At 46.3% G+C, this 26,932-nt stretch overlaps 1 protein-coding gene across 1 annotated transcript in view; it reads left to right on the plus strand.

Moving 5' to 3' along the window:
* The window catches only part of pde11al (phosphodiesterase 11a, like), a 320,949-nt gene that overhangs the window by 68,042 nt on the left and 225,975 nt on the right, over window positions 1-26,932 (plus strand). Inside the window, exon 2 of the mRNA XM_078535174.1 lies at window positions 16,696-16,854. Within this exon, the coding sequence (XP_078391300.1) occupies window positions 16,696-16,854 (159 nt within the window). The remainder of the gene's footprint in view (window positions 1-16,695; window positions 16,855-26,932) is intronic.

Consider the following 26,932-nt stretch of genomic DNA (forward strand, 5'->3'; position numbering starts at 1 on the left):
CTGGACAATCACAGCCTCCATAAAAAATGAATCCAACAATGCATCTGATAATGCGTATAAAAATTAACTATTCGCCCTTCTGTATTCCTTTACTGCCTGTCTTGCGGGTGTCGTTGCCTGTCTGTGTTCCTATTCCGTCTAACATTTCGCATTGACTTCAACGGGGCTGAGTAAAATGTGGAGGAATGTAAAGTCAACATTGCACCCAACCGACAGTTTCCTGACTGACAAGATAGGTTAAAATTGGCCCCATTGGGTGACATGTATTAGCATTCCGCCTGAACCCATGCATTTCCTACCAGCTGGGTTATATTAAAATTGTCTCCACTGTGAGCAATAACTCGGAAGCTCTGCTGGTAGTGAATGTACTGATAACAGGATTAGGTATAAATAAGAATTGAAAATAATAGCCCCAAAATTTATCTTAATGACCAGAAGATCAGGAGTGGCACAAATTAGATACAATGCCTTTAGTGCTTGATTCTTCAGCCAGCGCTTCCATTGAGTGAGGCTTTGCATTGTGATTTCAGATCTCTACGTAGAAGATAAAATGACAAAGATTAACTGTAACCTTTATTCATACCAGAGCCTCAAAAAAATAGAAGCACTCTGTATACTCTTGTGCTACTCTCCTGGGTTGGGCCTTCACATGGGAGTCTTCCAGTGTGTTTCAGTCTATTTATATGTGTGATATTTATAATTTGGTATGTGGTGAAAGCTTTGTTAATGTTATTGATTCTGACCAGAATTTTCTGCCTCCGTTGGCGTTGGGTGTCATGGTGGGCATGAGCAGACAATATGGCGAGAAAGCCAAAAAATCGGTTTTACGCCATCATGAAACCAGTTTGCGATCGTTCACTCCACCTGTCAATGGCAGGCCACGTTTCCCGCCGCCACATGTCGGGAAGGTCGTTTTAATACAGTTGCATCTAATTAGAAGCTCTGCTCACCAGAATCATCCCCCCATGCTGGATCATCCCAACACGTCAGATTGATTGCACGCTGATGTGCTTCACAACTGTACAAAAGCGACATGCACTTGGCGAGCTGCACTTCACTCGGGACTTCGCGGTTTGTTTGCCTACCTTTCTTTGGGCAGCACTTGTGGTCATTAGTGCCAGGCTTTGCAGGCAGTGCCACATCACTTTTACGGGGGCTCACAGGCAGGTCTCTACCTACCAGACCAGTCGTAAGGTGGGGGTGGCTTTTCAATGGCTGTGGGGCTAGGGCTTGCTTGGGGAAGGGGGTGAAGTGGCCTAAGGTAAGGGAAGAGGCAGCAGAGCGAGAGCTGTGCTGGGGAAGGGGATATCCCAGGGTGTGTGTTGGGACACATGTTGATCTGTGCAAGTGGCCTCGAGATGTTGAGGGCTGAGGAGGTAGCCTCCAGAGGAGATGAGGCCAGATGGTGATCTGAGGGTTTGTGTGAAAAAGCGAGTGATTCTGTCCCTTTAGCTGGCAGTGAGTAAGATGCCAGTGAATGTGTGATGGCCTTGTGAGTATGTGAGTTTATAGTGATGAGATGGTTGCCTTACCCTGGCAGATGAGATCATTCATCTGTTTTCTGCACTGGATAGCTGACCTCTTGTGTGCAGCATTGGCACTGACCACTTTTGCAACCGCCTCCCAAGCCAGAGTGGTGAGACTGATGGGCCTCCTGCGGCCAGTGAGGGGGTAGAGGATATCACAGCAGGCCTCCACGGTGCCCAGAAGACGTCCCAGGGATGCATCACTGAATTGAGGGGCTACACTCTTCTTGGCTTTTGGGGGCATGTCTTCACCAATACCCTCCTGAGCTGCAAGCATTGAGAAGTGTGCGCGCAGCTGCAGTTTAAATATGGTGCCTTGCGTGAGAAAGTGGCGAGGTAACAGTATGGCGGGCAAATCGGCCACCTGCCAGCAAGATGGTGTGTTTCCTGTGGCTGCATAATTAATGAGACTGAAATGAGACGATATGGCACGAAAAGCCACCATTGCAGCTGGCGGGTAAAACGTTGTTTTTCCCGCCCGCTGCCGTACTTAGTGCAAATCTGGGACGATCCTGCCCTTTGAATTTTCTACATGCAGCATTGAGAGGATTTCTTCACCTTACAGAGGGTTTGTTTAGTGCCGTTGCAACCTATACTTTAAACGATTGAAATACAATAATGTTATATGCACTTGTTATGAAAAGGGAAACGCAAGATAACTCATTGTACTATTCAGGCCAAAAGTTTGAATCCAGTTCTCACCAATCGGCGATGGTGGATGCTTGCACTTTGATATTGCATCCTTTTGGGTAAAATCAGGCAAGTTAGGGACCAGTGATAGTTTAAGTAGGTTATATGTGTATTTGGGTGTGCTAAGAATAAGGTTTTAAGTTCAAATTTAATTTGTATTTCTGTATTTGTGGGTTAAAAGGATGAAACTTGAGTTTTAATTTCACTTTAATAAATGTCTGTGTTTTAATGAGATTTTATGACTCTTGAAGGGGAATTAAAACAAACTAGGTAGAAAAAAACTGTGCTGTTGCCTAGCAACAGGGTCCAGAGAGGGAGGCTGCGTGCGCACACGCACGCACGCACGCGAGCACACACACGCACGCACGCACGCGCGCACACACACACACAGTCAGAGAAACCAAAAGCCATTTGAGTTCAGTTGGTCAGTGTACCCTACAGTTGAAAGGAGTTGCCAGAAAAAGCATCATAGGAGAGGGACAGATAGCAAGTCCCAAACTAAATTTGAAACCAGCTGCCAGGAGAAGCTGGACAGGAGGGAGCTACAGGAAGCAGCAAAGAACAGAAAGGGGGTCTCGAAAAGACCTTCTCATCAAAGGGAATGAACAGGAATCTGGAAAAGGTCCTGTTAAGTGAAGTTAAGAGTGAGGAGCAGAGAAAGGCTCCAAGCTTAAAGGGAGAAGCTGCAGGGCACAGATTTAAAGCAACATAGGCTTGCAAGAAGCCAGAAGATCCAAGGAGACAGCAGAAGTTCTGTAACTCTTTACTATGGACATGTGATGTATGGTGTTCTGTTGGCATGGCTGAATCAGTGAGAGAGAGAGTGCGTGGAAGGAAGCTTGACTGCACATAGCGATTGCGGAGAGCTCAAAACCCTGGAGCTGGACCCTTTTATGGAAGGCGTCTGAGAGAAAGCGTCAATTGGGAGAAGATTCCAAAGCAAGTTCTTCAGAGGGGAGATTGGAAACTCCTCCTCGTGTGAAAGACGGAGTTCAGTGAGACTGGTTAGCTCAGTGTGACAAGCATCTGGGGGGAGTTGATGAGAGATCCATAGCATCTGTTTGGGATGGCATCTGCCACTTAGTTTCAGAGTGTGGTCTGCCTGACCACAGGTCACCTATTGGTTTATATGGACTGCGTACTTAATGTGAACATTAGAGTATAAAATAGCTTTTGTAATTTGTGTTATCCTTCTGAATCTGTATATATTGTAAAGGCATAGTTGTGGGTGAAGGAGCACTGTAATATAGTTCATCTTTTCCTGTTTAATAAATGTTTTATTCTTTTATTAAAAGTTCATAAGCTGACCCTTGTGACTCTGTTCAATAGCCGCTCTCCATGTATCTAAACAAAAAATAAACGTTAGGATGTAACAAACCGGGTTCCACCCTGGGATCTGGCTTGTCCAGTAGTAACATCAGCTGAGAACATAACACAAGGAAAAAGCACTCAGTCCCCACATGCAGTGAGGTGGAAATGGGATGGTGACCTACTGCGTCTGGTCTCCACCGCTACAACAGTGCCATTAAAATTTCCCAGAGATCCTTTATCTGTTGAAAGTCGGTGTGCTTGAGCACACCATGACTGTGTGAATGATGTTAGTGGAGGCATTTCTGACTTATAAATATCATAGTCCGAAAAACACAGTAGTAGAAGGCAAAATACAATGTAGTAACATGATAATATTTGTTATTTTATGCTGTTACATTTAGCATTTTATATAATTGTGAAGTGCTGTCTCTTTTAACCTTGTACATCGCCCACAACGTAATGAGTAATGACACAGCACAGCCATTGTTAAGTTTAACGGCACTGTTACAAAATCATGGCTTTATAGCAAAGGTACAAAATTACATTATCTTCCAATTTATAGCTTCTTCTTTACTGCCCAAGGCTGTGATAGAATCTATGAGAGAATTTGTATAGATCTATGATGGTTCTATAATGCAACATCATGGCAATGTGTGTTAATGAGATCCTAGAATAGAACACAATGCTCTGTCAGCGGACCAACTCTTTTCGGAATGATTTGTGAAGAGCCTGCTATAAACACAAGGTCACAAAAGAGTCATGGACAAGGCAGTCACTGACACATCTTAATTCATCAATGCAAGAAGAAGCTACAACTCCCTCTCTTTCACTGAATCCAACCTTTATCTCAAATCAATTCAAGTTTTTTGCCAAACTAACCTAACTACTCCACATGTTGATTGTGTTTGTGTGAAGAAGAGCTTCCTGACATCAATACTGAATTTATTTTTTTACTGATTTGAATCTGTATCCCTTTGTCCTATTCTCATTAGTATAGTTTGAAGTGGTGTTCTGCACCTATCTTTTCTGTACCATTTACTACATAAGATCACCTCATGCTTATGCAACCTGCGTTATCACATACGTAATCCAGTTTAAACTATTATTCTGTACGTGCTGATTGGTTTGCAATCCGAGCGAGGCTGTTTTATGTATAACACAATCCAACCTGTAAGACTAGATGCCGCTTTGATTTGTGCTTTAGCAGTAGGATTGATTGCTGAGAAAGGAAAGGACTAATAGTAATTTACCTATGAAGCCTTGTACATGCAAAACATTATTTATCAGGGCCTGAAGACAAGCCTTCAAGACCCTCGACCATGGGAGGACGCATTACAGATTACAGGGACCCAAGTATGTCCTGCCTTGTTCAGGCCTTTGTGAGGCCCTTTGTTAAAACAAGGGGCCAGTACTTCATTGGTTTGGAAACCATTGGGGATTTAACAGTATTGTATGAAGTGATTGATACTTGAAGGTCTGAACTCTCTGCACACTGGTCAACAGGATTGGGAATTTTCTCTAGAAATCAAGGAATATAATATAGAACTACAAGACAGTGACCCTGACTTTAACTCTATGCAGGGTTTGGTTAGGTGTGTGGTGGAATGAGTTGGAAACTTACTTGCTGCTCCAGAAATTAGGCCCGGACTATTTTAACTCCCAAGCTTTATCGGCATTCCATCAACTAACTTCCTACCTGAAATAGTTGGGAAGTTGCAAAAAAGTGGTGGAAAGCCCTGGGGCCCTGAAGCTAACCATCTAAAACGAGGGCAGCAGTGGGATTAAGTTTCATAAGAGGCTTCCGTGTGGTGATAGGGGAAGTCTAGAACACGAGAGACCTGGGACAGGATTTTCTGTTCTGGAGACTAAGTGCAATGGCGGGCAGGAGAAGCAGCACGTTTCCCGCCAGTCGGAATGGCGTGTTTCTGCTTCAGATTTTCCGTTTCTTAGCTCATTAACTATGCATGAACAGGAAGCATGCCGTATCTTGTGCCAGGACAGGCAGTGATTCGTCTGCCCTCCTGTGACCTCATTGGATTATCTTTCTGGGTGCCATATTTAAACCACACCCGCGTGCATCCTTCACTGTCTGCAGCCTAGGACTGCTCGAAGAGGGTGATGGCCCCCAAAGGAAAGAGGCCGAATTCCCATAGGTACAGTGACCATGGGCTGATGCGACTTCTGGACGCGGTGGAGGCACACCGGGATGTCCTTGACCCCAGTGATGGGAGAAGGAGGTCCATCAACCTCACCACTCCAGCTTGGGAGGATGTGCAGTCAACGCCAACTCAGCACAGAAGAGGTCCACCATCCAGTGCAGAAAAAGGATGAATGATCTCATCGATACAGTCAGGGTAAGTCGACCTTCTCCTCACTCACAACTTACTCTCCCAAGCCTGTCAGGCGTTCGCAGGGTTACAGTCCACAGGGATCTCACACGCTATCGGCATAAGGGACATCACCACTGATTCTCTCACACACGCTTTGACATCTTCATCTCTTCCCTCATCCTAGGCAGCTCCCATCCTCAGCCCTTACACAGCTCCACTCAGCAACCACAGAAGGTAGACATCCTTACCATCTGCCTTGGCGTTTGTCCTGCTTCCAGTCTGTCCATCTATCTTTATGCAGGAGAAGCTCGCCCACAGCAAAACGGAGAGATCCCAGACTGGAAGGGGGTTGCCTGAGCTCAGGTCCCTCACTCAGTTTGAAGAACATGTGGCAGATCTGGCCGTCGGGACCGTGCCTGCACTGAGGGTGAAACTGGCATCACCGAAGCAAGAGAGGGCCCATCACCAGCTCTTCGTTCACCCAACAAAACTGTGAGTGCTTTATAATGTTGGTTACTATGAAGCAAATCACTAATTATCTCTTCTCTCTTTGACAGGCACCAGCAGGAAATGAAGGAAGCCCACTGGCAGTCAGCCTCTCAGCCCCAGCCCCCAGAACACCTTGGATGAGGATCCTGAGGACCCACTAGATGTAGAGCCATCACAGCATTCACCTGCACCCTCCACCAGTGCAGAGGCACACATCTTGGTGGGACCTAGTTCTAGAGCAGGCCCAGGATCCCAGTCTGGTGAGGACAGCACAGATTCAGGTCCGCAGCAGGTGGAGCAGGGACATCCAAGGTCTCTGACACTCAGAGGCCTGCTGGAGGCCAGGCTTCTGCTGAGTCCCAGTCAGATGACGAGCTTGTGGACCAGCCCTAACACAAATGTTGGAATTGCAATGATAGACACAAGAATATCAGGCAGGGCTGTCAGATGCGGTCAACAGATTGCATTGGACAATGGAGGAGTCCATCTGGGTTCAGTCTGCGGTCACTGCACCGACATGCCAGCGCTCCAATGTCAACACTGGTAGGATGGCGACCACCATGGAGACCTTGGTTCAGGATGTAGGGACTGATGTGTGCCAGGAGTTGCACTCCATCATTCTAGGCATTGATGAGATCCATCAGTGGCTAAGTCAGAGGGGGACAGGGCCCCTTGACCTCACTCCAGGTGCACATTCTCCTCAAGGAGTCAGCCAGGCACTCTCAGGCATCCATAGGAATGAGGACCAGCAGCTGGACATCCCGGTGCCATCCACCCAGGTAACTCCGAGAGTGTCCAGCTTATCCCAATCCCTTCTGCCTGTGACCCCATCAGCTCCAGCTCCAGCTGCAACTCCACAGGCCAAGATAGGCGCACCTACCCCACAGCCGTAGACCCAAATCGGGCTGGCACCCTCCAGGGCTTGGCCCTCCAGAGGATGCCCACCAAGGTCATCACAGACAACAATGTGTGGCAGTCAGCAGGCTGCCTCCACCTCTGCTGTGGATGTCAAGGATGCAGTAAGACATAGTGGTAGGGTTAGAAAAATTAAGAAATGTTAGGAACACCAAGGTCGCATGGGTGTTCACAATCTATATGGAATTTACACTAATGTAAATAGAATTCCACTCCTTCCACTTCTCATGTTGTGTATGCCTCTTCTATCTGACTGCATGCTTTGTGGTCACTCAAGTGTGACAGATTTCCAACTCCACCCGCCCCCCCCGTCCCACCGTCTTTTCTTACAGATGTTCCACCATGTGCCTCAGCTCTATGGTGTTTAGAACCATCTCATAAGTCTGTCTGTTCTGTGCTCAGAGGCGACATGAAGTTGACTCTTAACTGCCCTCTAAACAAGGGCAATTAGGGATGGGCAAAAGTGCTGGCCAAGCTAGCAACGCCCACACCACATGAACAAATAAAAAAAAGAAGCACCAGCCTCAAAGAGCATTGTGGTTGGCCAAAGTATCTCTGAGACCTGCATCAGGAGCACGTTTGATGTTAAGTCATGAGTCTACCTGGAGGCTGCTTTAGTCCCCTGATGCTTTTGAATTGTAGAGTGCTCAGTGTGTGTACTAGAAGGTGAAATGTCGATGCATATGGAGATGGGGCGTCTTTCAATGCCCTGCATGAACTTTCCATCAGCCTTGAGTGTGCTTTACTGATGAAACCGAACTCTGAATTCTTATGCATTTCTGTCTGCCTGCAGTGTTATCTCATGTCTGCATGCAAACCTGTACATCACCCCCAAGATTAGTGCCCACCTTCCCATGTTTTTGAGCTTTCGACTTCACAGACACATAGATAAAAACAAAAAGCTACTGCGGATGCTGGAAATCCAAAACAAAAACAGAATTACATGGAAAAACTCAGCAGGTCTGGCAGCATCGGTGGAGAAGAAAAGAGTTGACGTTTCGAGTCCAACATGACCCTTCAACAGAACTGAATTATAGTTAGGAGAGGGGTGAAATATAAGCTGGTTTAAGGTGGGGGGCGGGGGGAGAGAGAAGTTGAGGGTGGGGTGGTTGTGGGGACAAGCAAGCAGTGATAGGAGCAGATAATCAAAAGATGTCACAGACAAAAGGATCAAAGAGGTGTTGAAGGTGGTGATATTATCTAAGAAAAGTGCTAGTTAAGAATGGTTGGCAGGATACTCAAGGTACAGCTCTAGTGGGGGTGGGGTGGAAAGACTAACAAGGTATTAGTTGTAGATTCAAAAATAATGGAAATAGGTGGGAAAAGAAGAATCTATATAAATTATTGAAAAAAAAAGGGAGGGGGAAGAAACGGGGTAGGGATGGGGGGAGGGGGAGTTTAAGATCTAAAGTTGTTGAATTCAATATTCAGCCCGGAAGGCTGTAAAGTGCCTAGTCGGAAGATGAGGTGCTGTTCCTCCAGTTTGCGTTGGGCTTCACTGGAACAATGCAGCAAGCCAAGGACAGACATGTGGGTAAGAGAGCAGGGTGGAGTGTTAAAATGGCAAGCGACAGGGAGGTTTGGGTCTTTCTTGCGGACAGACCGCAGGTGTTCTGCAAAGCGGTCACCCAGTTTGCGTTTGGTCTCTCCAATGTAGAGGAGACCGCATTGGGAGCAACGAATGCAGTAGACTAAGTTAGGGGAAATGCAATTGAAATGCTGCTTCACTTGAAAGGAGTGTTTGGGCCCTTGGATGGTGAGGAGAGAGGAAGTGAAGGGGCTGGTGTTGCATCTTCTGCGTGGGCATGGGGAGGTGCCATAGGTGGGGGTTGAGGAGTAGGGGGTGATGGAGGAGTGGACCAGGGTGTCCCGGAGGGAACGATCCCTACCTCTTTGATCCTTTTGTCTGTGACATCTTTTGATTATCTGCTCCTATCACTGCTTGCTTGTCCCCACAACCACCCCACCCTCAACTTCTCTCTCCCCCCGCCCTCCACCTTAAACCAGCTTATATTTCACCCCTCTCCTAACTATACTTCAGTTCTGTTGAAGGGTCATGTTGGAATCGAAACGTCAACTCTTTTCTTCTCCACCGATGCTGCCAGACCTGCTGAGTTTTTCCATGTAATTCTGTTTTTGTTCACTGACACATGTTGGTTCTTGTGTTTCCTGCTAGATGGTTAAAAGTGTGCAACCTAGGAGTTGTGTGCAGAGGTCCTAGATGGCTGATGTGGACATGGAAGGATGTAACGCTGAGCCATAAGGTCTGGCTAGATCTCCTGATGCCTTCTGCCAGCTCTCAGATGGCCAGTTGAAATGATTATGTGCAACTAACAATGGCATCAGTGTGCCTGGTTTCCCTGTCCAAACGTCAGACTGTTGGGATGAAAATGTGTAGCACTGAAATGGGATCAGTGCGAAGCTGCAATACATCTGACGTGTGATCTTTATTATCAACAATTTGGGTCCCTAAGGGCTAGATGGAGTGTCAGAATTTTTGGCAGCACAAATGGCATGACTAGGCATCAGCGGAAATTGGGAGACTGCAAACAGAGGTATGTCCATGACTGGTAGACAGATATCAGTATATGCTGTACATGAAGTTTCTGAGATCCATTAAAAGGTGAGCTGAACTGCAGCCTTGCATCTTTCTCTGAGAGTTACAGATGAATGTGTCCTGAGGGTATAGGTGATGCTGAGGATTGAGTATGATGAAGAGGCATCAACAACTGTCTTGTGTGAACGATTGGCTATGCTGAAAAACCGCATTGCGGAATCAGAATCGACCTCACACATGAAGGCGATATCGACTGAGCGAAGACTGACATCCATGAGGTGCCTTGTCACAGTGCAGGCATACTGCCACAAGTGCACTGGGGATTGCAGTACTGCTGCAGCCTCTTGTTGGCTGCCATAGGAAATGGAATGTTGACGAGATGCTTGAAGAGGCTACATCATCTCAACTCTGCTCACAAACCACTGTGTTGGAGTTGTTATCAAATTACAGGAATGCCCCGGAGACTGCCTTACCTTCTAAGGATGAGGACATAGTAACACTAGAGTGTAACTACTCATTCAGAGATTGAAGTGGTGCGTTGTGATGAGGAGGATTGGAATGAAAGTGGTAAGGTGGATCCAGCATGGAGTGCACTAGTGAAAGAGGATTGTCATAGCTATTCATCATCATCCTCCTGGAACTTGGTGGCTATAAGCATGTCATGTGCGTGCCTGCCTTGTATGTCCTATGCTATGGCCTCTTCCTCGGGATCCTCAGCTTCCTCGCCCTCACCACGCTCAACCTCCTCGACGTTCTCATCGTTGGAGGACACGTGCAGCAGCTCCATCTTGGCATCTGGCAAGACATCGCCCCTTTGGGGCGCCAGGTTGTGTAGGCTGCAGCAAACCACGATGATGCGTGAGACCCTCTGGAGGGTATGCTGGGGAGCGTCACCTAACCTGCCCAGACATCGGAAATGCACCTTCAGGATGCCACTGGTCTGCTCAATCAATGAGCGTGTTGCAGAATGAACACTGTTATATCTTTCCTTTGAGGCACTTTGTGGCTGCCGAACGGGCATCATTAGTCACGTCTTTTGTAAGCAGCCTCTGTCATCGAGGAGCCACAACTGGATGTACTGGATCTTTGGCACCTATGAGTGACTTGAGATGTGTGAGTTCTGGGTGCTTCCAGGGCATCTCTCACATACCTGCATAATCTGCTTGTGGAGATTGCAGACCAGCTTCACACTGAGAGAGTGGAACCCTTTGCCATTGATGAATTGTAGTGGTTGCTGCCAGGGAGCAGTTAAAGCCACGAGTCCAGTCAATGGCACCTGTGGGAATCCAGAGATCACTGCAAATCCCATTGCTCTGGCAGCTTGGCTGGCTTCATCTAGGGAGAATGTGACATAATTGTGAGCCTTGCTAAATAGGGCGTCGGTGACCTCTCAGATGCATTTGTGAGTAGGTGCTTGAGAAATCCCGTAGCGGCTCCCAGTGAAGCCCTGGAGTGAGCCACTCACAAAGAAGTTCAGAGCAACAGTTATTTTCAGAGCCACTGGCAATGAATGGTCTCCTCGTCCCCGCGGCATCAGCTCCTCCCAGAGAATGTGGCAGATGTGAACCACCACATCCCTAGACATGCCAAGGTGTCGATGGCATTGTCTCTCGCTCACCTGGAACTATGAGAAGCGTCTTCTAAGCACCCTTGGTCTTGCCAGATGCTTTGGCTTAATGGCTCTGTCAGCCTCAGCTTGTGCATGTTGAGGGGGCCCTGGAGGCCCTTGTCCACCAGGGTAAGGATCTTCCATTAGCCCAGCCTTGAGGCGACGGGCCCTTCTTCTCCTAGTTTTTTGTTGCCTGATTGCCTGGATAAATGCAATGTTGACTGCTCCATTCATGAGGCACTCATGTTCATCTCTGCAGGAACATTGAACAGAAACAGGTTTGAGCCTAAGCCTCCAAAGATCATCATGTTCCTGTCACTTACTAGGGAGTGATGACACCACTACTGCCATGCAAAATGAGATAGATTTTGAACACATCTGGCAACTCAAGACTGGGCAACCATGAGGCACTGTGGGCCATCAGGAGCAGCAGCAGAATTGTACTCAACCGCAATCTGTAACCTCATGGCCCGTCATATCTCTCACTCTACCATTATCGCCAAACCAGGGGATCAACCCTGGTTCAATGAAGAGTGCAGGAGGGCATGCCAGGAGCAGCACCAGGCATACCTAAAAATGAGGTGTCAACCTGATGAAGCTATAACACAGGACTATTTGCATACCAAACAGCATAAGCAGCAAGTGATAGATGGAGCTAAGTGATTCCACAACCAACGGATCAGATCTAAGCTCCTCAGTCCAGCCACATCAGTCGAGAATGGTGGTGGACAATTAGACAACTCACTGGAGGAGGAGGCTCCACAAATATTCCCATCCTTAATGATGGAGTTGCCCAGCACATCAGTGCAAAAGATAAGACCGAAGTATTTGCAATCTTCAGCCAGAAGTGCCAATTGGATGATCATTCTCGGCCCCCCCAGCATCACAGATGCCAGTCTTCAGCCAATTCAATTCACTCCATGTGATATCAAGAAATGGCTGAAGGCACTGGGTACTGCAAAAGTTATGGGCCCTGACAATATTCCAGCAATAGTAGTGAAGGCTTGTGCTCCAGAACTTGCCGCGCCCCTGGCCAAGCTGTTCCAGAACAGCTACAACACTGGCATCTACCCAGCTATGTGGAAAATTGCCCAGGTCTGTCCTGTCCACAAAAAGCAGGACAAATCCAACCCGGCCACTCACCGCCCCATCAGTTTACTCTCGCTCATCAGTGAAGTGATGAAAGGGGCTATCAACTGTGCTAATAAGCGGCACTTGCTTAGCAATAACCTGCTGACACTCAGTTTGGGTACTGCCGTGGCCACTCAGCTCCTGACCTCATTACAGCCTTGGTTCAAACATGAACAAAAGAGCTGAACTCCAGGGGTGAGGTGAACATGACTGCCCTTGACACCCAGGCAGCATTTGACCGAGTGTGGCATCAAAGAGCTCTAGCAAAACTGGATTCAATGGGAATCGGGGAAAACTCTCCACCGGTTGGAGTCATACCTAGCACAAAAGAAGATGGTTGTGGTTGTTGGAGGTCAATCATCTCAGCTCCAGGACATCACTGCAGGAGTTCCTCAGGGTACTGTCCTCGGCCCAACCATCTTCAGCTGCTTCATCAATGACCTTCCTTCCATTAAAAGATCAGAAGTGGGGATATTCGCTGATGATTGCACAATGTTCAGCACCATTTATAACTCCTCAGATACTTAGCAGCCCATGTCTAAATGCCACAAGATCTTGATAATAGTCAGACTTGGGCTGACAAGTGGCAAGTAACATTTGTGCCACACTTGTGCTAGGCAATGACCTACTCCAACAAGAGAGAATCTAACCATCACCCCTTGATATTCAAGGGCATTAGCATCACTCAATCCACCACTATTAACATCCTGGGGCTATCATTGGCCAGAAGCTGAAACGGGCCAGCCGTGTGAATACTTGGCTACGAGAGCAGGTCAGAGGCTAGGAATCCTGCGGCGATTAACTCACCCCCTGACTCTCCAAAGCCTCACCACTATATACAAGGCACAAATCAGGAGTGTGGTGGAATACTCTCCACTTTGCCTGGATGAGTGCAGCTCCAACAACACTCAAGAAGCTTGACACCATCCATGACAAAGCAGCTAACTTGATTGGCACCCCATCCGCAAACATTCACTCCCTCTACCACCGATGCACAGTGGCAGCAGTGTGTACCATCTGCAACATGCACTACAGGAACTCACCAAGGCTTCTTAGACAGCACATTCTAAACCCACGACTGCTGCCATCTAGAAGGACAAGGGCAGCAGGCACATGGGAACACCACCACCTGGAGGTTCTCCTCCAAGCCGCTCACCATCCTGACTTAATGGAAATATATCGCCGTTCCTTCACTGTTGCTGGACCAAAATCCTGGAACTCCCTCCCTAACAGCACTGTGGGTGTACCTGAACCACATGGACTACAGCAGTTCGAAAAGGCAGCTCACCACCACCTTCTCAAGGGCAACTAGGGATGGGCAATATATGCTGGCCCAGCCTACGAAGCCCACATTCTGTGAATGAATACAAAACATAGCACTTTCTAATCTGTATAATCCTGTATATAGCACTCTCTAAACTGTACGACACTGTATATAGCACATTGTATCTGTATTATCTTGTATATAGCACACTCTAACCTGTATTATCCTGTACATAAAACTCTCTAACCTGCATTATCCTGTATATAGCACACTCAACCTGTATCACCCTGCACATAGCACTTGTTAACATATATGACCAAGCATATAGCACTCTCTAACCTGCATTACCTGCATTTTTTAAATTAATTCATGGTATGTGGGCATTGCTGGCTAGGTCAGCATTTATTGCTCATCCCTAATTGCCCTTGAGAATGTGGTGGTGAGCTGCAGTCCAGTGCTATTAGGGAGGGAGTTGCAGGATTTTGACCCAGTGACAGTGAAGGAATGATGATATATTTTCAAGTCAGGATGGTGACTGGCTTAGAGGGGAGCCTCCAGGTCTTGGTATGCCCCTGTGTCTGCTGCCCTCATCTTTCTAGATGGAAGTGGTTGTGGGTTTGGAAGGTGCTGAGTCCCTGCAGTGCAACTTGTAGATGGTAAACACTGCTGCCACAGTGTGTCAGTGGTGGAGGGAGTGAATGTTTGTGGATGGTGTGCCAATCAAGCAGGCTGCTTTGTCCTGGCTGGTGTCAAGCTTCTTGAGTGTTGTTGGAACTGAACTCATCCAGGCAAGTGGAGAGTATTCCATCACACTCCAGACTTGTGCCTTGTAGATGGTGGGCAGGTTTTGGGGAGTCAGCAGTTGAGTTAATCACCACAGGATTCCTAGCCTCTGTCCTGTTCTTGTAGCCACAGTATTTATATGGCTAGTCTAGTTCAGTTTCTTGTCAATGGTAACCCACTGGGATGCTGATAGTGGGGGATTCAGCGATGGTAATGCCATTGAATGTCATGGGGTGATGGTTTGATTCTCTCTTGTTGGGGATGGTCATTACCTGGCAACTTGTGTGTCGCGAATGTTACTTGCCACTTGTCAGCCCAAACCTGGATATTGTCCAGGTCTTGCTGCATTTGGACATGGACTGCTTCAGTATCTGAGGAGTTGCGAATGGTGCTGAGTATTGTGCAATTATCAGTGAACTTCTGACCTTATGATGAAAGGAAGGCAGTTGATGAAGCAGCTGTAGATGGTTGGGCCTAGGAGAATATAGCACAACCTAATCTGTATTATCTTGTATGTAGTACACTGTAAATTGTATTATTCTGTGTATGGCACACTTTAACCTGTATTATCCTGGATATAGCACGCCCTAATCTGTATTATGCATAATTTAGCACACAGTCTAACTGCATTTTCCCGTATATAGCACACCCCAACCTATATTATTTACACTGTTAACTCTACCCTCCCTTATCCTCTGTCACCACCCTCCAATCTATATTCTGCTAAATGCATTCAAACCTGTATTGCTCTAAATGCACCACACTTCATCTCCCACACAATTGTGCAAAGCATTCTCCGATCTGTGTATATTTCTCTATGTGCCATATTCGAACCCATTCCCTACTTTGTGTAGGAGTATTAAAGGGAAATGTTTTCTTTCCTTTATTAATCTGTAAATTACTTTAAAATATTGCCATTAAACATGATGGGGTATGTAGAATTACATGGAATATATAGCACAGAAAGAGGTCATTCCAACCAACCAGTCAATGTCCACTTATGCCCCACTCATGCTCCCTCCCCCGCTTCCTCATCACCATCAGCATATCCCTTTATTCTATTCTCCCTCCATAAGCTTATCCAGCCTGGTTTTAAACATGTCTATACTATTCACCTTAACCATCCCTGTGGCTTTGAGTTCCACACTCTTACCACTCTGCTAAAGAAATTTCTTTTGAATTCTCAATTTAATTTCATGGTGACTGTCTTTAGTTTGTTATGGCTTTATTGACTTGTGTTGATGTTACATTTAATTATTTATACTCCTAGATGTCTTTTCTGCTCTACCCCATTCAGATTTTTATTTTTCCTACCAAAATGTAATACCTCACACTTAACTATGTTGAAATTAATTTGCCAACAAATGCACATTCTGTAAGTTTATTAATGTCTACTTGTAATTTTTCCAGTCCTCCTTGGCGGTGACCAATTTGGTGTTGCCCACAAATTTTGAAATTGTGTTCTTGATTCCAAAATCTAAATTGTTAATTTAAATTGTGAACAGCAGTGATCCCTGCACTAATCCTCATTTCTTACCTTCTGCCACTCTGAATAGCTACCCTTTACCCCTACTCTCTGCTTTCTGCCTTGCAGTCAGCTAGCTATTCATTCTGCTGCTTGTTCCCTGACTCCACATGCTCTGACCTGATTCGTTTGTCTATTATATGGTGCCTTATCAAAGACCTTTTTGAAAGATTTACAGTTTGCCACCCAGGCGTAAAACAAAAATCAATAGAATTGAATATTGGGCAGTTTCTATAACAACAATCCTCCAAGCTGCAACATAGGTTTAACACCTACAGGACAGCAGGTAGAAAATCTAAACCCCTTCCCCACCACCCACCCCAAGCCCATATTAAATTCCCTTGCCCCAAATTTTAATAGACATCTTGATCCATTTAAACTTAATGGGTTATAGCTTCAATGGAATTATTTCTGAAAACAGGCTGAGCTTTTATGTATGATATCGTCCAGTGTTGTTTACAAGCTGTGACTTTTAAGACAATTGACTGATATTGACTTGCTGTAAAGAACATTTTCTTTTGTTTTCAGATTGCAAACAGATATTCTGTTGTTTTTCTTTCTGAAGGACCACCGGTTCAGTGATGAAATTGACAAGCTGGCAGGTTATAAGACAAAGTCCATTCTGTGCATGCCGATCCAGAACTGTGATGGGGAAATTATCGGGGTAGCACAAGCCATCAACAAAAACCCTGCAGGAGTGCCTTTCACTGATGATGATGAGAAAGTAAGAACCCTACCTGGCGCTTCTCAAATTCTTCATTTGTAATAAATTTCTATGTTGTAAATTGTTTCATTTATATTAGTTTTACATGGGGCATCCAAGATATTAGCACTGAAAATATGAATTTTTGAATTAAAAACAACCCTATGCTTAAAATAAATAGGTTTACAACTTAATTACAAGTGCCTTCATTATATTGTGGTTGTGCAAATATCGGCCGCTCTGCATTGCAAAGTGTATTCGAATGCTTATATTCTTCCATTTATAGGATATAGCTTTAAGGGAATAAATGTAGCAAAGTGTATTTGAATGTTAATATTCTTCCATTTATAGGTTATGGCTTTAAGGGAATAAATGTAGCCAAGTGTATTTGAATGCTAATATTCTTCGTTTTATAGGATACAGCTTTGAGGAAATAAGTTAATTACATAACTTCACATTTAGTTTATAGTGCCAAACTTTTGAGTTACATTGTTAGAGTGTAATTACAAAACTTTTTTATCAATAGGTTTTCTGGAAGTTATTGCTTCCATTTATAGTTTATTTACTGTACTGATTTATTTTTGAGAACTGAAAAATAATTACATATTTTATCATGATTGGAAAATATGGGAGACAAAAGTAGATGGCTCTCCTACCATACATCCAGTGGGAGTGTGAGGAAAGGCCAGAAATTTGGGTAGGACACAGATAGACTAGATCTTGTCCTTCCCTGCCAACTTTCTTCTGGGCTTGAGGGACTGAGCCTCTGCCTGTTCTTAACAGTGACGCCAATCTCAGAGGCAGTTTGCCTGGAGTGGGAAGGGAGTTCCAGGCTAGGCCTCCCTCGTTCTTCATTTTCATCCAGGCAAAATAGTGGCAGACCTGTACTCTGAGATGAGGGATCTACCTGCATTCCATGTGGTTGGTCAATATTTGAATTCCTGCAGATTAAAAAAACAATCATATCAGTATTTTTCAGTTTGCTCAAAAAGAGGGGCAACGAAGAACTTGTCCTGTGCAGAGGGGAGGCTGGTATCCAGTCCCCAGATCAGAACCTTACACCAGAATTCCTGCCCTTCCCCCTCTGGCAGGTGTGTGAGATGTACCCTTTGTAGTGGAGGTGCCCACTTCAATTGCGTAAATGGTGTGACCTGTTCCTGACCTTGCATATTTTGGTGGGGTCGCCAACAAGTACATCCTGGCACTTAGCTGGGATGGACGGCCCATGGATTTTCAGGGCCATAGTGAATAAGGCTCATGATACTTTATTAGAAAGGTAGAAACATTATTTTGGAGGAAGATTTGAAGCAGTTGTTCTGTGGAACAAAGGTATATGTTATTTCAATGTGTTTGTGATGCGACCAGGTCTGTTCTTTAGCTCATTTAAAGATTATGGGCTAAATATTGGACTGCTCCCATTTTCATGCACGGGAATCACAATCTGCGATTAGGTCGAACCCAGTCCCTTTGAGGCAGGCAGCACAAACTTTGTTGATGTTTGTAGCTTTCAGCCAAGTGTGATACATGCTGCTGACTGGCTGAATACTCATCAGGAGGCCTGGAGGGATGTGTGGTGAGCACGTTTCAGTAACCTGCACCTTTTAAAAGCAGCTTGCTCCTGTTAAAGGGGAGCTACACTCTTACACAGAAAGGACTGGCGACTGTGTGTAGTATAAGTGGCTGTCAGGAGGAACACCCCAAATGGAGCAAAAGGCAAGAGAGTGGGCTCCCAGGACCGTAGAGGTGACGCTAGAAGCCTTAATCCAAGGAGCCAACAGGAGGAGAGAGGCCATGTTTCCCGGTGGGGGTGGGGGGGCGGTGTTGGGGCCAGGTGGTGCAGGATGCCCTCAAGGAATGCATTGTGAAGGGCATGGGAGCTGGTAGCTAGGGTGGTCAATTCCCCGAGTCTGGCAGAATCAGAGTGGAAGAGGCATTAGTTACCTAAGCCCACTGGAGGAGACTGTGATCAGCATCATGGGGTTGTCTAAAGAAGCTTGTATCCGGCATCGCCAAGAATATTCAGAATGATAATGAACTCCTGCCTTACGGCTTTTCTTAAATCAAGCCTCACCCTGAACCTGCTAGCTGCATGAAGTGCAAGCTGCAGATTGCTTTCCGCCCCAACCCTTTTCCCTCACTCCGACCCCCAACCCCCAACCCCGACCCTCCTTCCTCACCCCGACCCTCCTCCCTCACCCAGACCTTCGTCCCGCACCCCGCCCTTTGCCCCTCATCCTAACCCTCGCCCTGCATCCCAGCCCTCTCTTTTTCAGATGTCCAAGAACTGCTACCTGGCCAGCCTTTGCAGTCTCATGAGGAAGGGTGACAGGTGCATCACAGCTCCGACGTGGTAGCACCATCACTTGATCTGACACTTGCAGCCATCAGCTCAGATACTGCACATAACTTAAATAGTATAGAGTCAGGAACTGCACACGGTGACACAACTCTGTTGTAGCCAGGCCAGGAGGGAAGGATCGTTCATTTGCCACTTTCCCCGATAGCATAGCCACAAAGGAGCTCTGATACAGGAGACTCAGATGAGCATCTTAATGGGGCAGCCTACAGGAGAAGCTGATGGATGCATGCAAAATACTGGGTGCATTGGAAGACCTGTCAGACAGCCTGTTATTACTGTCAAGGAGCATGAAGGCTCCAACTTGGCACAAGGCTTTTCACAGAGTTTGGAGCCCATCCTTCCCAGTGTGACAGCCCCAGCAATGATACAATATCTGGTGGCCAATATTTCAACTTCTACAGCAGCACAGAAGTCACCCAATGTCTCAGTGCTACAGTGGAAGCTCAGACGGAAGTCATGAGATGCTTGGTAGTTGTCATTCAAGCTCGTGTTGTCGTCATGGCTGCGGATATTAGGTGCAAAGGTTCTTGCAGCAGTCTAGCAATCTGTCCTCCAGACTCCATTGTGCACAAACCTTGAGGACCTCTCTCAGGGATGACAGCATTCAAGGTCACCCTCGAAACCTAGAGCTGCTTGAGGATGTTCTGCAAGCCCATCTGCAATTTCCCCCACAAAAAGTCTATAACGTTCCATCAACCATGCCGCAGCAGGTAGTGGCACAAGACTAGGTAAAGATGTATGCAAGACTGATCCTATGGAGGAATGGTTTATTTTCGCTATGTTACTCAATGGCTTGTTGGATAAGTTGTTATGGAATGGCTTTTTGTTGGTGGATTTATTGCAGGATTTGGCCAAGAAGATGCTGTGATGGGATGTAGCAGATGCTTAGAAAGGTGGGGATTGTGGAGCTAAGGTGGTGATGGGATGGGAGTTTCATTTAGCATTCATGGACAGCACGTATGGAGTCCCTGATGCCTCCTCATCTTTGTCCTGTTCTTCCTCCTCTTCCTCTTCCCAAGGCGGCCTCTACATTCCTGGTGTCAAGGGCTACATCCTTACAATAGCAAGCTTGTAGAAGTCACAGCATACCAGATTTGGAAAGTATTGTAGAGCAGGGCTTCCCAAACTGAGAGCTGCGATCCCTATTGGAGTTGAGACAAGATTTTGGGGTCGCAAGCTCCAAGGCAGCAATGGTTGCCATGGAGTTCAGACTGATTCCTGACAGCTGTGAGGCCCCTTTAAATTGTCATTTCTTTGATTGATGGAAGCGGCTTAATAGACCATTCTCTGAGGCCTGATTGCTGTTGCAAAAAAAGCCTGTAGATGGGGTCGGGGCACTTTTTTTTGTAGAAACGCTATCCTTTCATGAACTACCCCGCGCTTAACTGTTGCGTCTCTGTACCCCCCTCCCCCCAACCAGGTCAAGAACTAAAGCCCTCCCACCCCCACTCAATAGCTCTCATACCTCCTAAATTTTCACTCGTGATTGTGGGGGTGGTGGTCACAATGCCTGAGAAAAAGTTTTGAGAAGCACTGTTGTAGAGCTTCCCAGGCAGTGGAATTGTTGTTTGAGAATGCCGGTGGTTCTAGTAGCAGCATAGCTCCCATTGTAGGGTTATTGCCCTTTTGTGGTTGTGTAGTGGAAGGATATCCTGAGCTATGCATATAGAGGATATATCTTGTCTCCCAGCAGCCAGTGTCTGGTTCTTTGTGGAGGCCCAAAGATGGCTGGCTCCACAGACTGCCTCAGGAGCAAGGCATCAGTGCTGTTACCAGGATAGTGGGCATGAACCTTCAAGATGGTCGAGGCATAGTCACACACTAGCTCCACATTAATGGAGTGAAATCCATCATGGGTCCTGTACCTCTCCCCGTTTACATGTGGGGCCCAAAGAGCTGCCTGCATGCAGTCAAGGGCTCTCTGCACCTTTGGGAATCCCTCCACCCTGGGAAAGTCACATGCTCGCTCCTCTTGGCTTTCTGGTTGGAGAGGTGGTGAAGTCTCCTCTCCTGGTGTACATGTCCTCCATCATCTTTCAGATACAGCAATGTATGGTGAACTGGGAAATTTTTGCAATGTCACTTGCTCCCGTCTGGAAGGATCTCGTTGCATAGAAGTTGAGAATGATGGTGACATTGATGGCCACTGGCATCGCTGTCCTCACTCTGCTGTGAGGCTGCAAGTGCTGTTGCAGGAGGTGGAACAGTTCTGTGGCTACCTCCTTGGTGAATCACAGGTGCCTTAGGCATTGGTCTTGGCTGAAGTGATGCGAGGAGATCATATGGTAGGTAGGGCATTCTGTGGTGGGTCTTCATCCTCCTCCCCCTGCGTTTGTGCACAGCTTCCCCTTTCTGCAGCCCTAGCTCCATCTCCCTGTTGTATTGCAGACCTAGATGGATGGCCCCTTAACTATAGCAGCCTTTATGTGGACGGGTCATGAAACTGCTCTGACCTCTGGATTGAGGGCAAAGCCTGGCATACCGCTGTGCTACAGACCACCCCTTGAGGTAAACAATTGTGTGTGCCAATTTAAAGGTGCACCGATGGCCTCATTATTGGAGTAACATCTATTTAAATTAGTGATAAATGAATCTTATTGATTTCTCACCACTTTCCCAATGGCTACTCATTTATTTTCCATGAATGCAGAAGTGTATGAATGAAGAGACCTGCAGGAGTAGACTTTTTAAAGGTGTTACTTTTTAATCTTATATTTATTAGTTTCATTTCTCTTGCTTATAGTTCTTCATATCTGTGGTTATTGTTGCATCAGTTTTTGTTGTTGTGTAACTTTTATTTTCTGCAGTGCAAAGATTTTTATATCCCAAATACTTTTTTAAACAATCCTGCTTTAAGTTATTAGTTGCTTGCAGTAATCAAAATTGCAGGAATTCCTTTGCATGTTCCAATTCCGCTCCTTGCTTTGGAAGAGGAAGAATAGTTCTTCAGCTGATAGAAAGGCAGGTGCATTTGTACCTTATGCATAATGAACACAATATAGTTGGGTTTACTCGAGGGCCCTGTGTTTGCCATTTCTGCTTCACTCAGGGTCACTCACATATTTGTGCCATCTCTGGGAGAACAATCTGCTGCCGATTTGTACCATTGGCAGTTTTTCTTATAGGTTTACATTAAGCTTTTATGCCACTAGGCCCTTAGAAATCAGTGTCCAAGAAATAGCTTACAGGCTAAATCCAGACTTGAAACTCCTTCAACACTATACACACAGTTCCTTTCTTTTATTTGTGCACTTGAAAAACTTTCCTGAATGTCTTTGGAGATTAGAAAAACTTCTGTGGAATCGCTTATATCCTCCTGGTTTAGTCTGTGTCTCTGACAATGCAACACTCCCTCATTACTGCATTAAAGCATCAGCCTAGATTCCGTGCTCAAATGTATCACTTCACTCCACAGAAAATCCCTTTGTTCCTCTAAGATTAGAAGCTTCATTTAGAGATGGCTGATAGATTGTTGAAATCTGACTTAAATTTGCATTTTTGAATGAATGAATTTTTTGTTTGAATGAGACCCAGCTGAGAATATTTTACAATGGGTGTGGGGATCAACATTGTGAAAGTTTCTGGGTACTTCAAAAAGCATCTCATTGCATTAACAGCCTTTGTCAAGACTGAAAAGGCAGAGCACTGAGGAGAGATGGGAAAATATTAACAGGAAGGAAAGCCAAGGTACAGTCAGGTAAAGGGAAGCTTCACTTTTCTGCAAAAATGTTTAAGGTATCAGGAGCTGGAAAGACTTGCAGATTCCTTGGCACACCTGCGCAAATTCTTTTGGCAAGATTGTCAAGCAATGAGGACAGCAAGACCCTTATCTAGGTACTGCAAGAGGAGATGACAGAGGCAGTATTATTGCCATCGCCTGAAGAATTGCCACTCAGTTCTGGAAGAGTTACAATGACCTTTATAAGGGTGGCAAGATAAGACTAGGTGCCAACACACAGCCTGTACCAGTCCTGCAGCCTTCACTCACTTTCTTACTGATCATACTTGTAGCAGCACTGTGATACCTTGTCAAGAATAATCAACAAGGGAACCAGATAAATCCTTAACTCCATTGCCTTAACTGTTTGTCAAAGGAATATCTGAGGTTTAGGAACACAGGGACAGGAGGAGGCCACTCTGCACCCCACCTCTTCCAAACTGGTTTTGAGATTCTATTCAATATAAATTCTATAAAATCTAAATTCTACAAAATCTATTAAATCTAAATTAAATTCTATTAATCCCAAAATTTTCAGATGATACAAAATTTGGAAGTATTGTGAACTGTGTAGAACTTCAAAAGGACGTGGACGAGTTGGTCAATTGAGTGGAGAAGTGGCCGATGAAATATAATGCAGATAAGTGTGAAGTGATTCATTTAGTAGAAAAGCAAGGAAGTTATGTTAAACCTGGATAAAACACTGGTTTGGTGTCAACTGGAGTGTTGCAACCAGTTCTGGTCTTCACACTTTAGTAAGATGTGAAGGCATTAGAGAGCGCAGAAAAGGTTCATGAGAATGGTTCCAGGGATGAGGAACTTCAGTTACATTGATTGGAGAAGTTGGAACTGTTTTCCTTGGAGAAGAAAAGGTTGAGAGGAGACTTGATAGATGTATTTAAAATCATGAAGGGTCTAGACAGAGTAGATGTGTTACGGACAGGAGGGTTGGGGGTTTAATTTTAAACAGCCCTGATTTCTCCTCTCACCATCCGTCCTTAAACAGAAAGGTATTTTTGATTTTTGATTACTCCCTTTGTGTGGTGTTGTATTTTTCCAACCCCTCAGTTTTGGTGTGATCCAATTCTCTATTAATAACCCCACAGCAAACTTGCGATAGGATGAACTAAAAAGATTAATTTATTTGCACACACTCAAACACAAGAGGAGGGTAGCAACGTGGCCTCCTTTTCATTCATACAATAAAGGTGGGATAGAGAACAGAAAGAGGTACAGGGCAAAGGCCACAGACAAAATATGAATTATTGGTTTACTTGAGTCCAGAGTCCAGAATCAAAGTTCAATGGTGTATTCGTTCACAGCGTCAGCAGGCTGAAGACGGATGCTGAATAATCCACTTTTCCAGTAGCGATGACTTCCATGATGGGATAGGCACATAGAAATAATTTAGTCTTGTAGGCACTGGTATAGAAGTTCAGAAGTCCCAGGAGAAACAGTGTAGATGGGGGGCCAGGCATTCAAACTTGGAACGGAGCTGTGATTCAGTTGTTGCCTGCAAGGTGGTAAGATGGCAGTCTGACCTTTTCCAGTTCCTTGGGATTTGATCCCTGCAGTCGCGGGGGGCATTAGCGCCTCTTTCGAGATAATGAGGTTGCTGCTGTTCTCAAGGCCAGAAATTCCTGTCTGTGAGTCATATCCAGTCATGGCTTCAGTCAATTTAAAGCCTTTGTCCAGTTTTAAAAATTTATATATATAATTGGGAAAAGAAGCATTGGAGACATAGGAGAAATCTTTTACATGCAGTGAGTGGTTAGGATCTGGAATGCACTGCCTGAGAGTGTGGTGGAGGCAGGTTCAATTGGTGCACTCATGAGTGAATTGGATTATTATCTGAAAAGCAAGAAAGTGCAGAGCTACAGGGAGAAGGCGGGCCACCCGTCCCCACTGACCAGCTGACCTCCCGACTGACCACCCCTGACTGACCGACTCCCCTCACCACCCGAACCCCCGCTGACCAACCAAACCCCCCCAATCGACACCCCTCCGACTGACTATCTGATCCTCAGCCTCCCTGACCACTGATACCCCCACCCCAACCAACCAACCCTCCCTCATTGGCAACCCGATTATGCAACCCCCATTCCCCGACCAACTGACCCCACACCTGACCTTCAACCCTACCCACTTACCTTCCAAATTTACCTTCTCCTTGACTTCTCGAAGTGGCTGGACCTTCAGCTGTCATAAAGCAGGTAAGTTTAGTGCTGTATAAAAGTGGGCGAGGCTTCCTTACCTTCGGCTCTCCAATCCTTGACTAAAGGCCTCAGGAGTGTGCTGCGCTACACAATTCTGGCCCAGCCTGAGTTGGAAGGTGAGATAAGAAAGGAATAGCTGGAATTCCAGGTAGAAAACCAGGAACAGAGTGGCAACCTGACGCTGCCACTCCACGGAAGTTCAGGCCCTTTGTGTCTGTCTTCATGGAGGAGGATACAAAAAACCTCCCTAAAGTACTAGATAACTAAGGACATAGCAAGATTGAGGACTTGAAATAAATTAGTATTAGTTTTTCCAGTAAGACTTTTGTACTAACAGGACTTAAAGTTGACAAATCCCCTGGATCTGATTATCTCCATCCCAGAATGTTGAAAGAGGTGGCTTGTAAAGATACTGGGTGCATTGGTGGTCATCTTCCAACATTTTATAGATTCTGGAACAGTTCCTACAGATTGGAAGGTAGCAAATGTAAAAAAGGCAGCCGCCAGCAAAGCGCTCATCGCCATCAGCTCACCACCGCTCTCCGGGAATCATGGCCAGCAAAGGCAAAAAGACTGCAGCCCCCCTCTTCAACAATGGGTCCCTTGAGCAACTGCTGGATGCCGTGGAGGCCCACCGGGATGTACTCTACCCCCGCTGTGGCCGCAGGATGGGTAACAATGTCACCAACCCGGCTTGGGAGGCATTGGCAGCGATGGTCAGCGCAAACGCCCTGCAGAGGAGGACAGCCACCCAGTGCCACAAAAGAATAAATGGTCTCCTCTGTTCTGCCAGGATAAGTCACTCCTTTCATCACTCTCAACTCACACACTCGCAAACCTAGCACACATCCACAGGGCCCTCACTTGATGCTGGTGCAAGGGACATCACCATTCATTCTTTCACACGCACCATCATTGTCCTCATCCCATCCATGGGATCACTCACCACCCATACAGGCCAGGCATACTGATCATCTGGCCCAGCAGGCATCCTGATACACTCTCCCCATCTCTATCCATGCAGGACAAACTGGCTCACAACAGGAGGAAAGGTCGCAGACAGGTGGAGGGATGCCGGAGATCAAAGCTCTGACAGAATTTGAAAACAGCCATCCAGCTGGCCGGTGATGACCGGGATTGGTCCTGTGCTGATGGTGAGGTCGGTGCTGCTCTACCAAGTGAGGATCCAGCAGTGCAACATACATCAGACAACCATGCTGTGAGTGATGTGTCCTCTTTCACAGGCCACTGCCATGCACTAATTATCTCACCTTGCTTTCGCAGGCACATCTGGGAAGCAGCTGACGGAGTCCACGACCCAGGGCCTCCAAGCAAGCTCCGAAGAAACCTCTGAAGAGGAATCTGAAGGCACCCTCCCTGAAGTCCCGTCACAGCGCTCACCCACACCCTCCACCAGCGCAGAGGGTCATGCCTCCGTGGGACCTAGCTTTAAAATATTCTCGGGATCACAGTCTGGTGAGCACATCGCACATTCTGATCCACAGCAGGCGGAGGCAGGAACTTCCCAGGTCCCTGGCAATCGGAGGATTGCTGGAGGCCAGAACGTTGCTGAGTCCAAGTCAGATGACGAGCCTCTGGACTCGGCCATGTCACAGTTGCTGGAGCTGCAAAGGAAAGCTCAGGGACAACAGGAAGGGATGTCTGCTGCACTCCTCAGATTGCAAGGTACGATGGAGGAGTCCGTCTGTCTTCAGGCTGAGGTGGTAGCGCCGGCATTGCAATGCACAGAGGTCAACACTGGCAGGTTGGCAGCCGCCATGGAGACCTTGGTCTAGGACATCACTT

The sequence above is a fragment of the Cetorhinus maximus genome, chromosome 3 (assembly GCF_964194155.1).
Source record: "Cetorhinus maximus chromosome 3, sCetMax3.hap1.1, whole genome shotgun sequence".
NCBI lineage: Eukaryota > Metazoa > Chordata > Chondrichthyes > Lamniformes > Cetorhinidae > Cetorhinus > Cetorhinus maximus.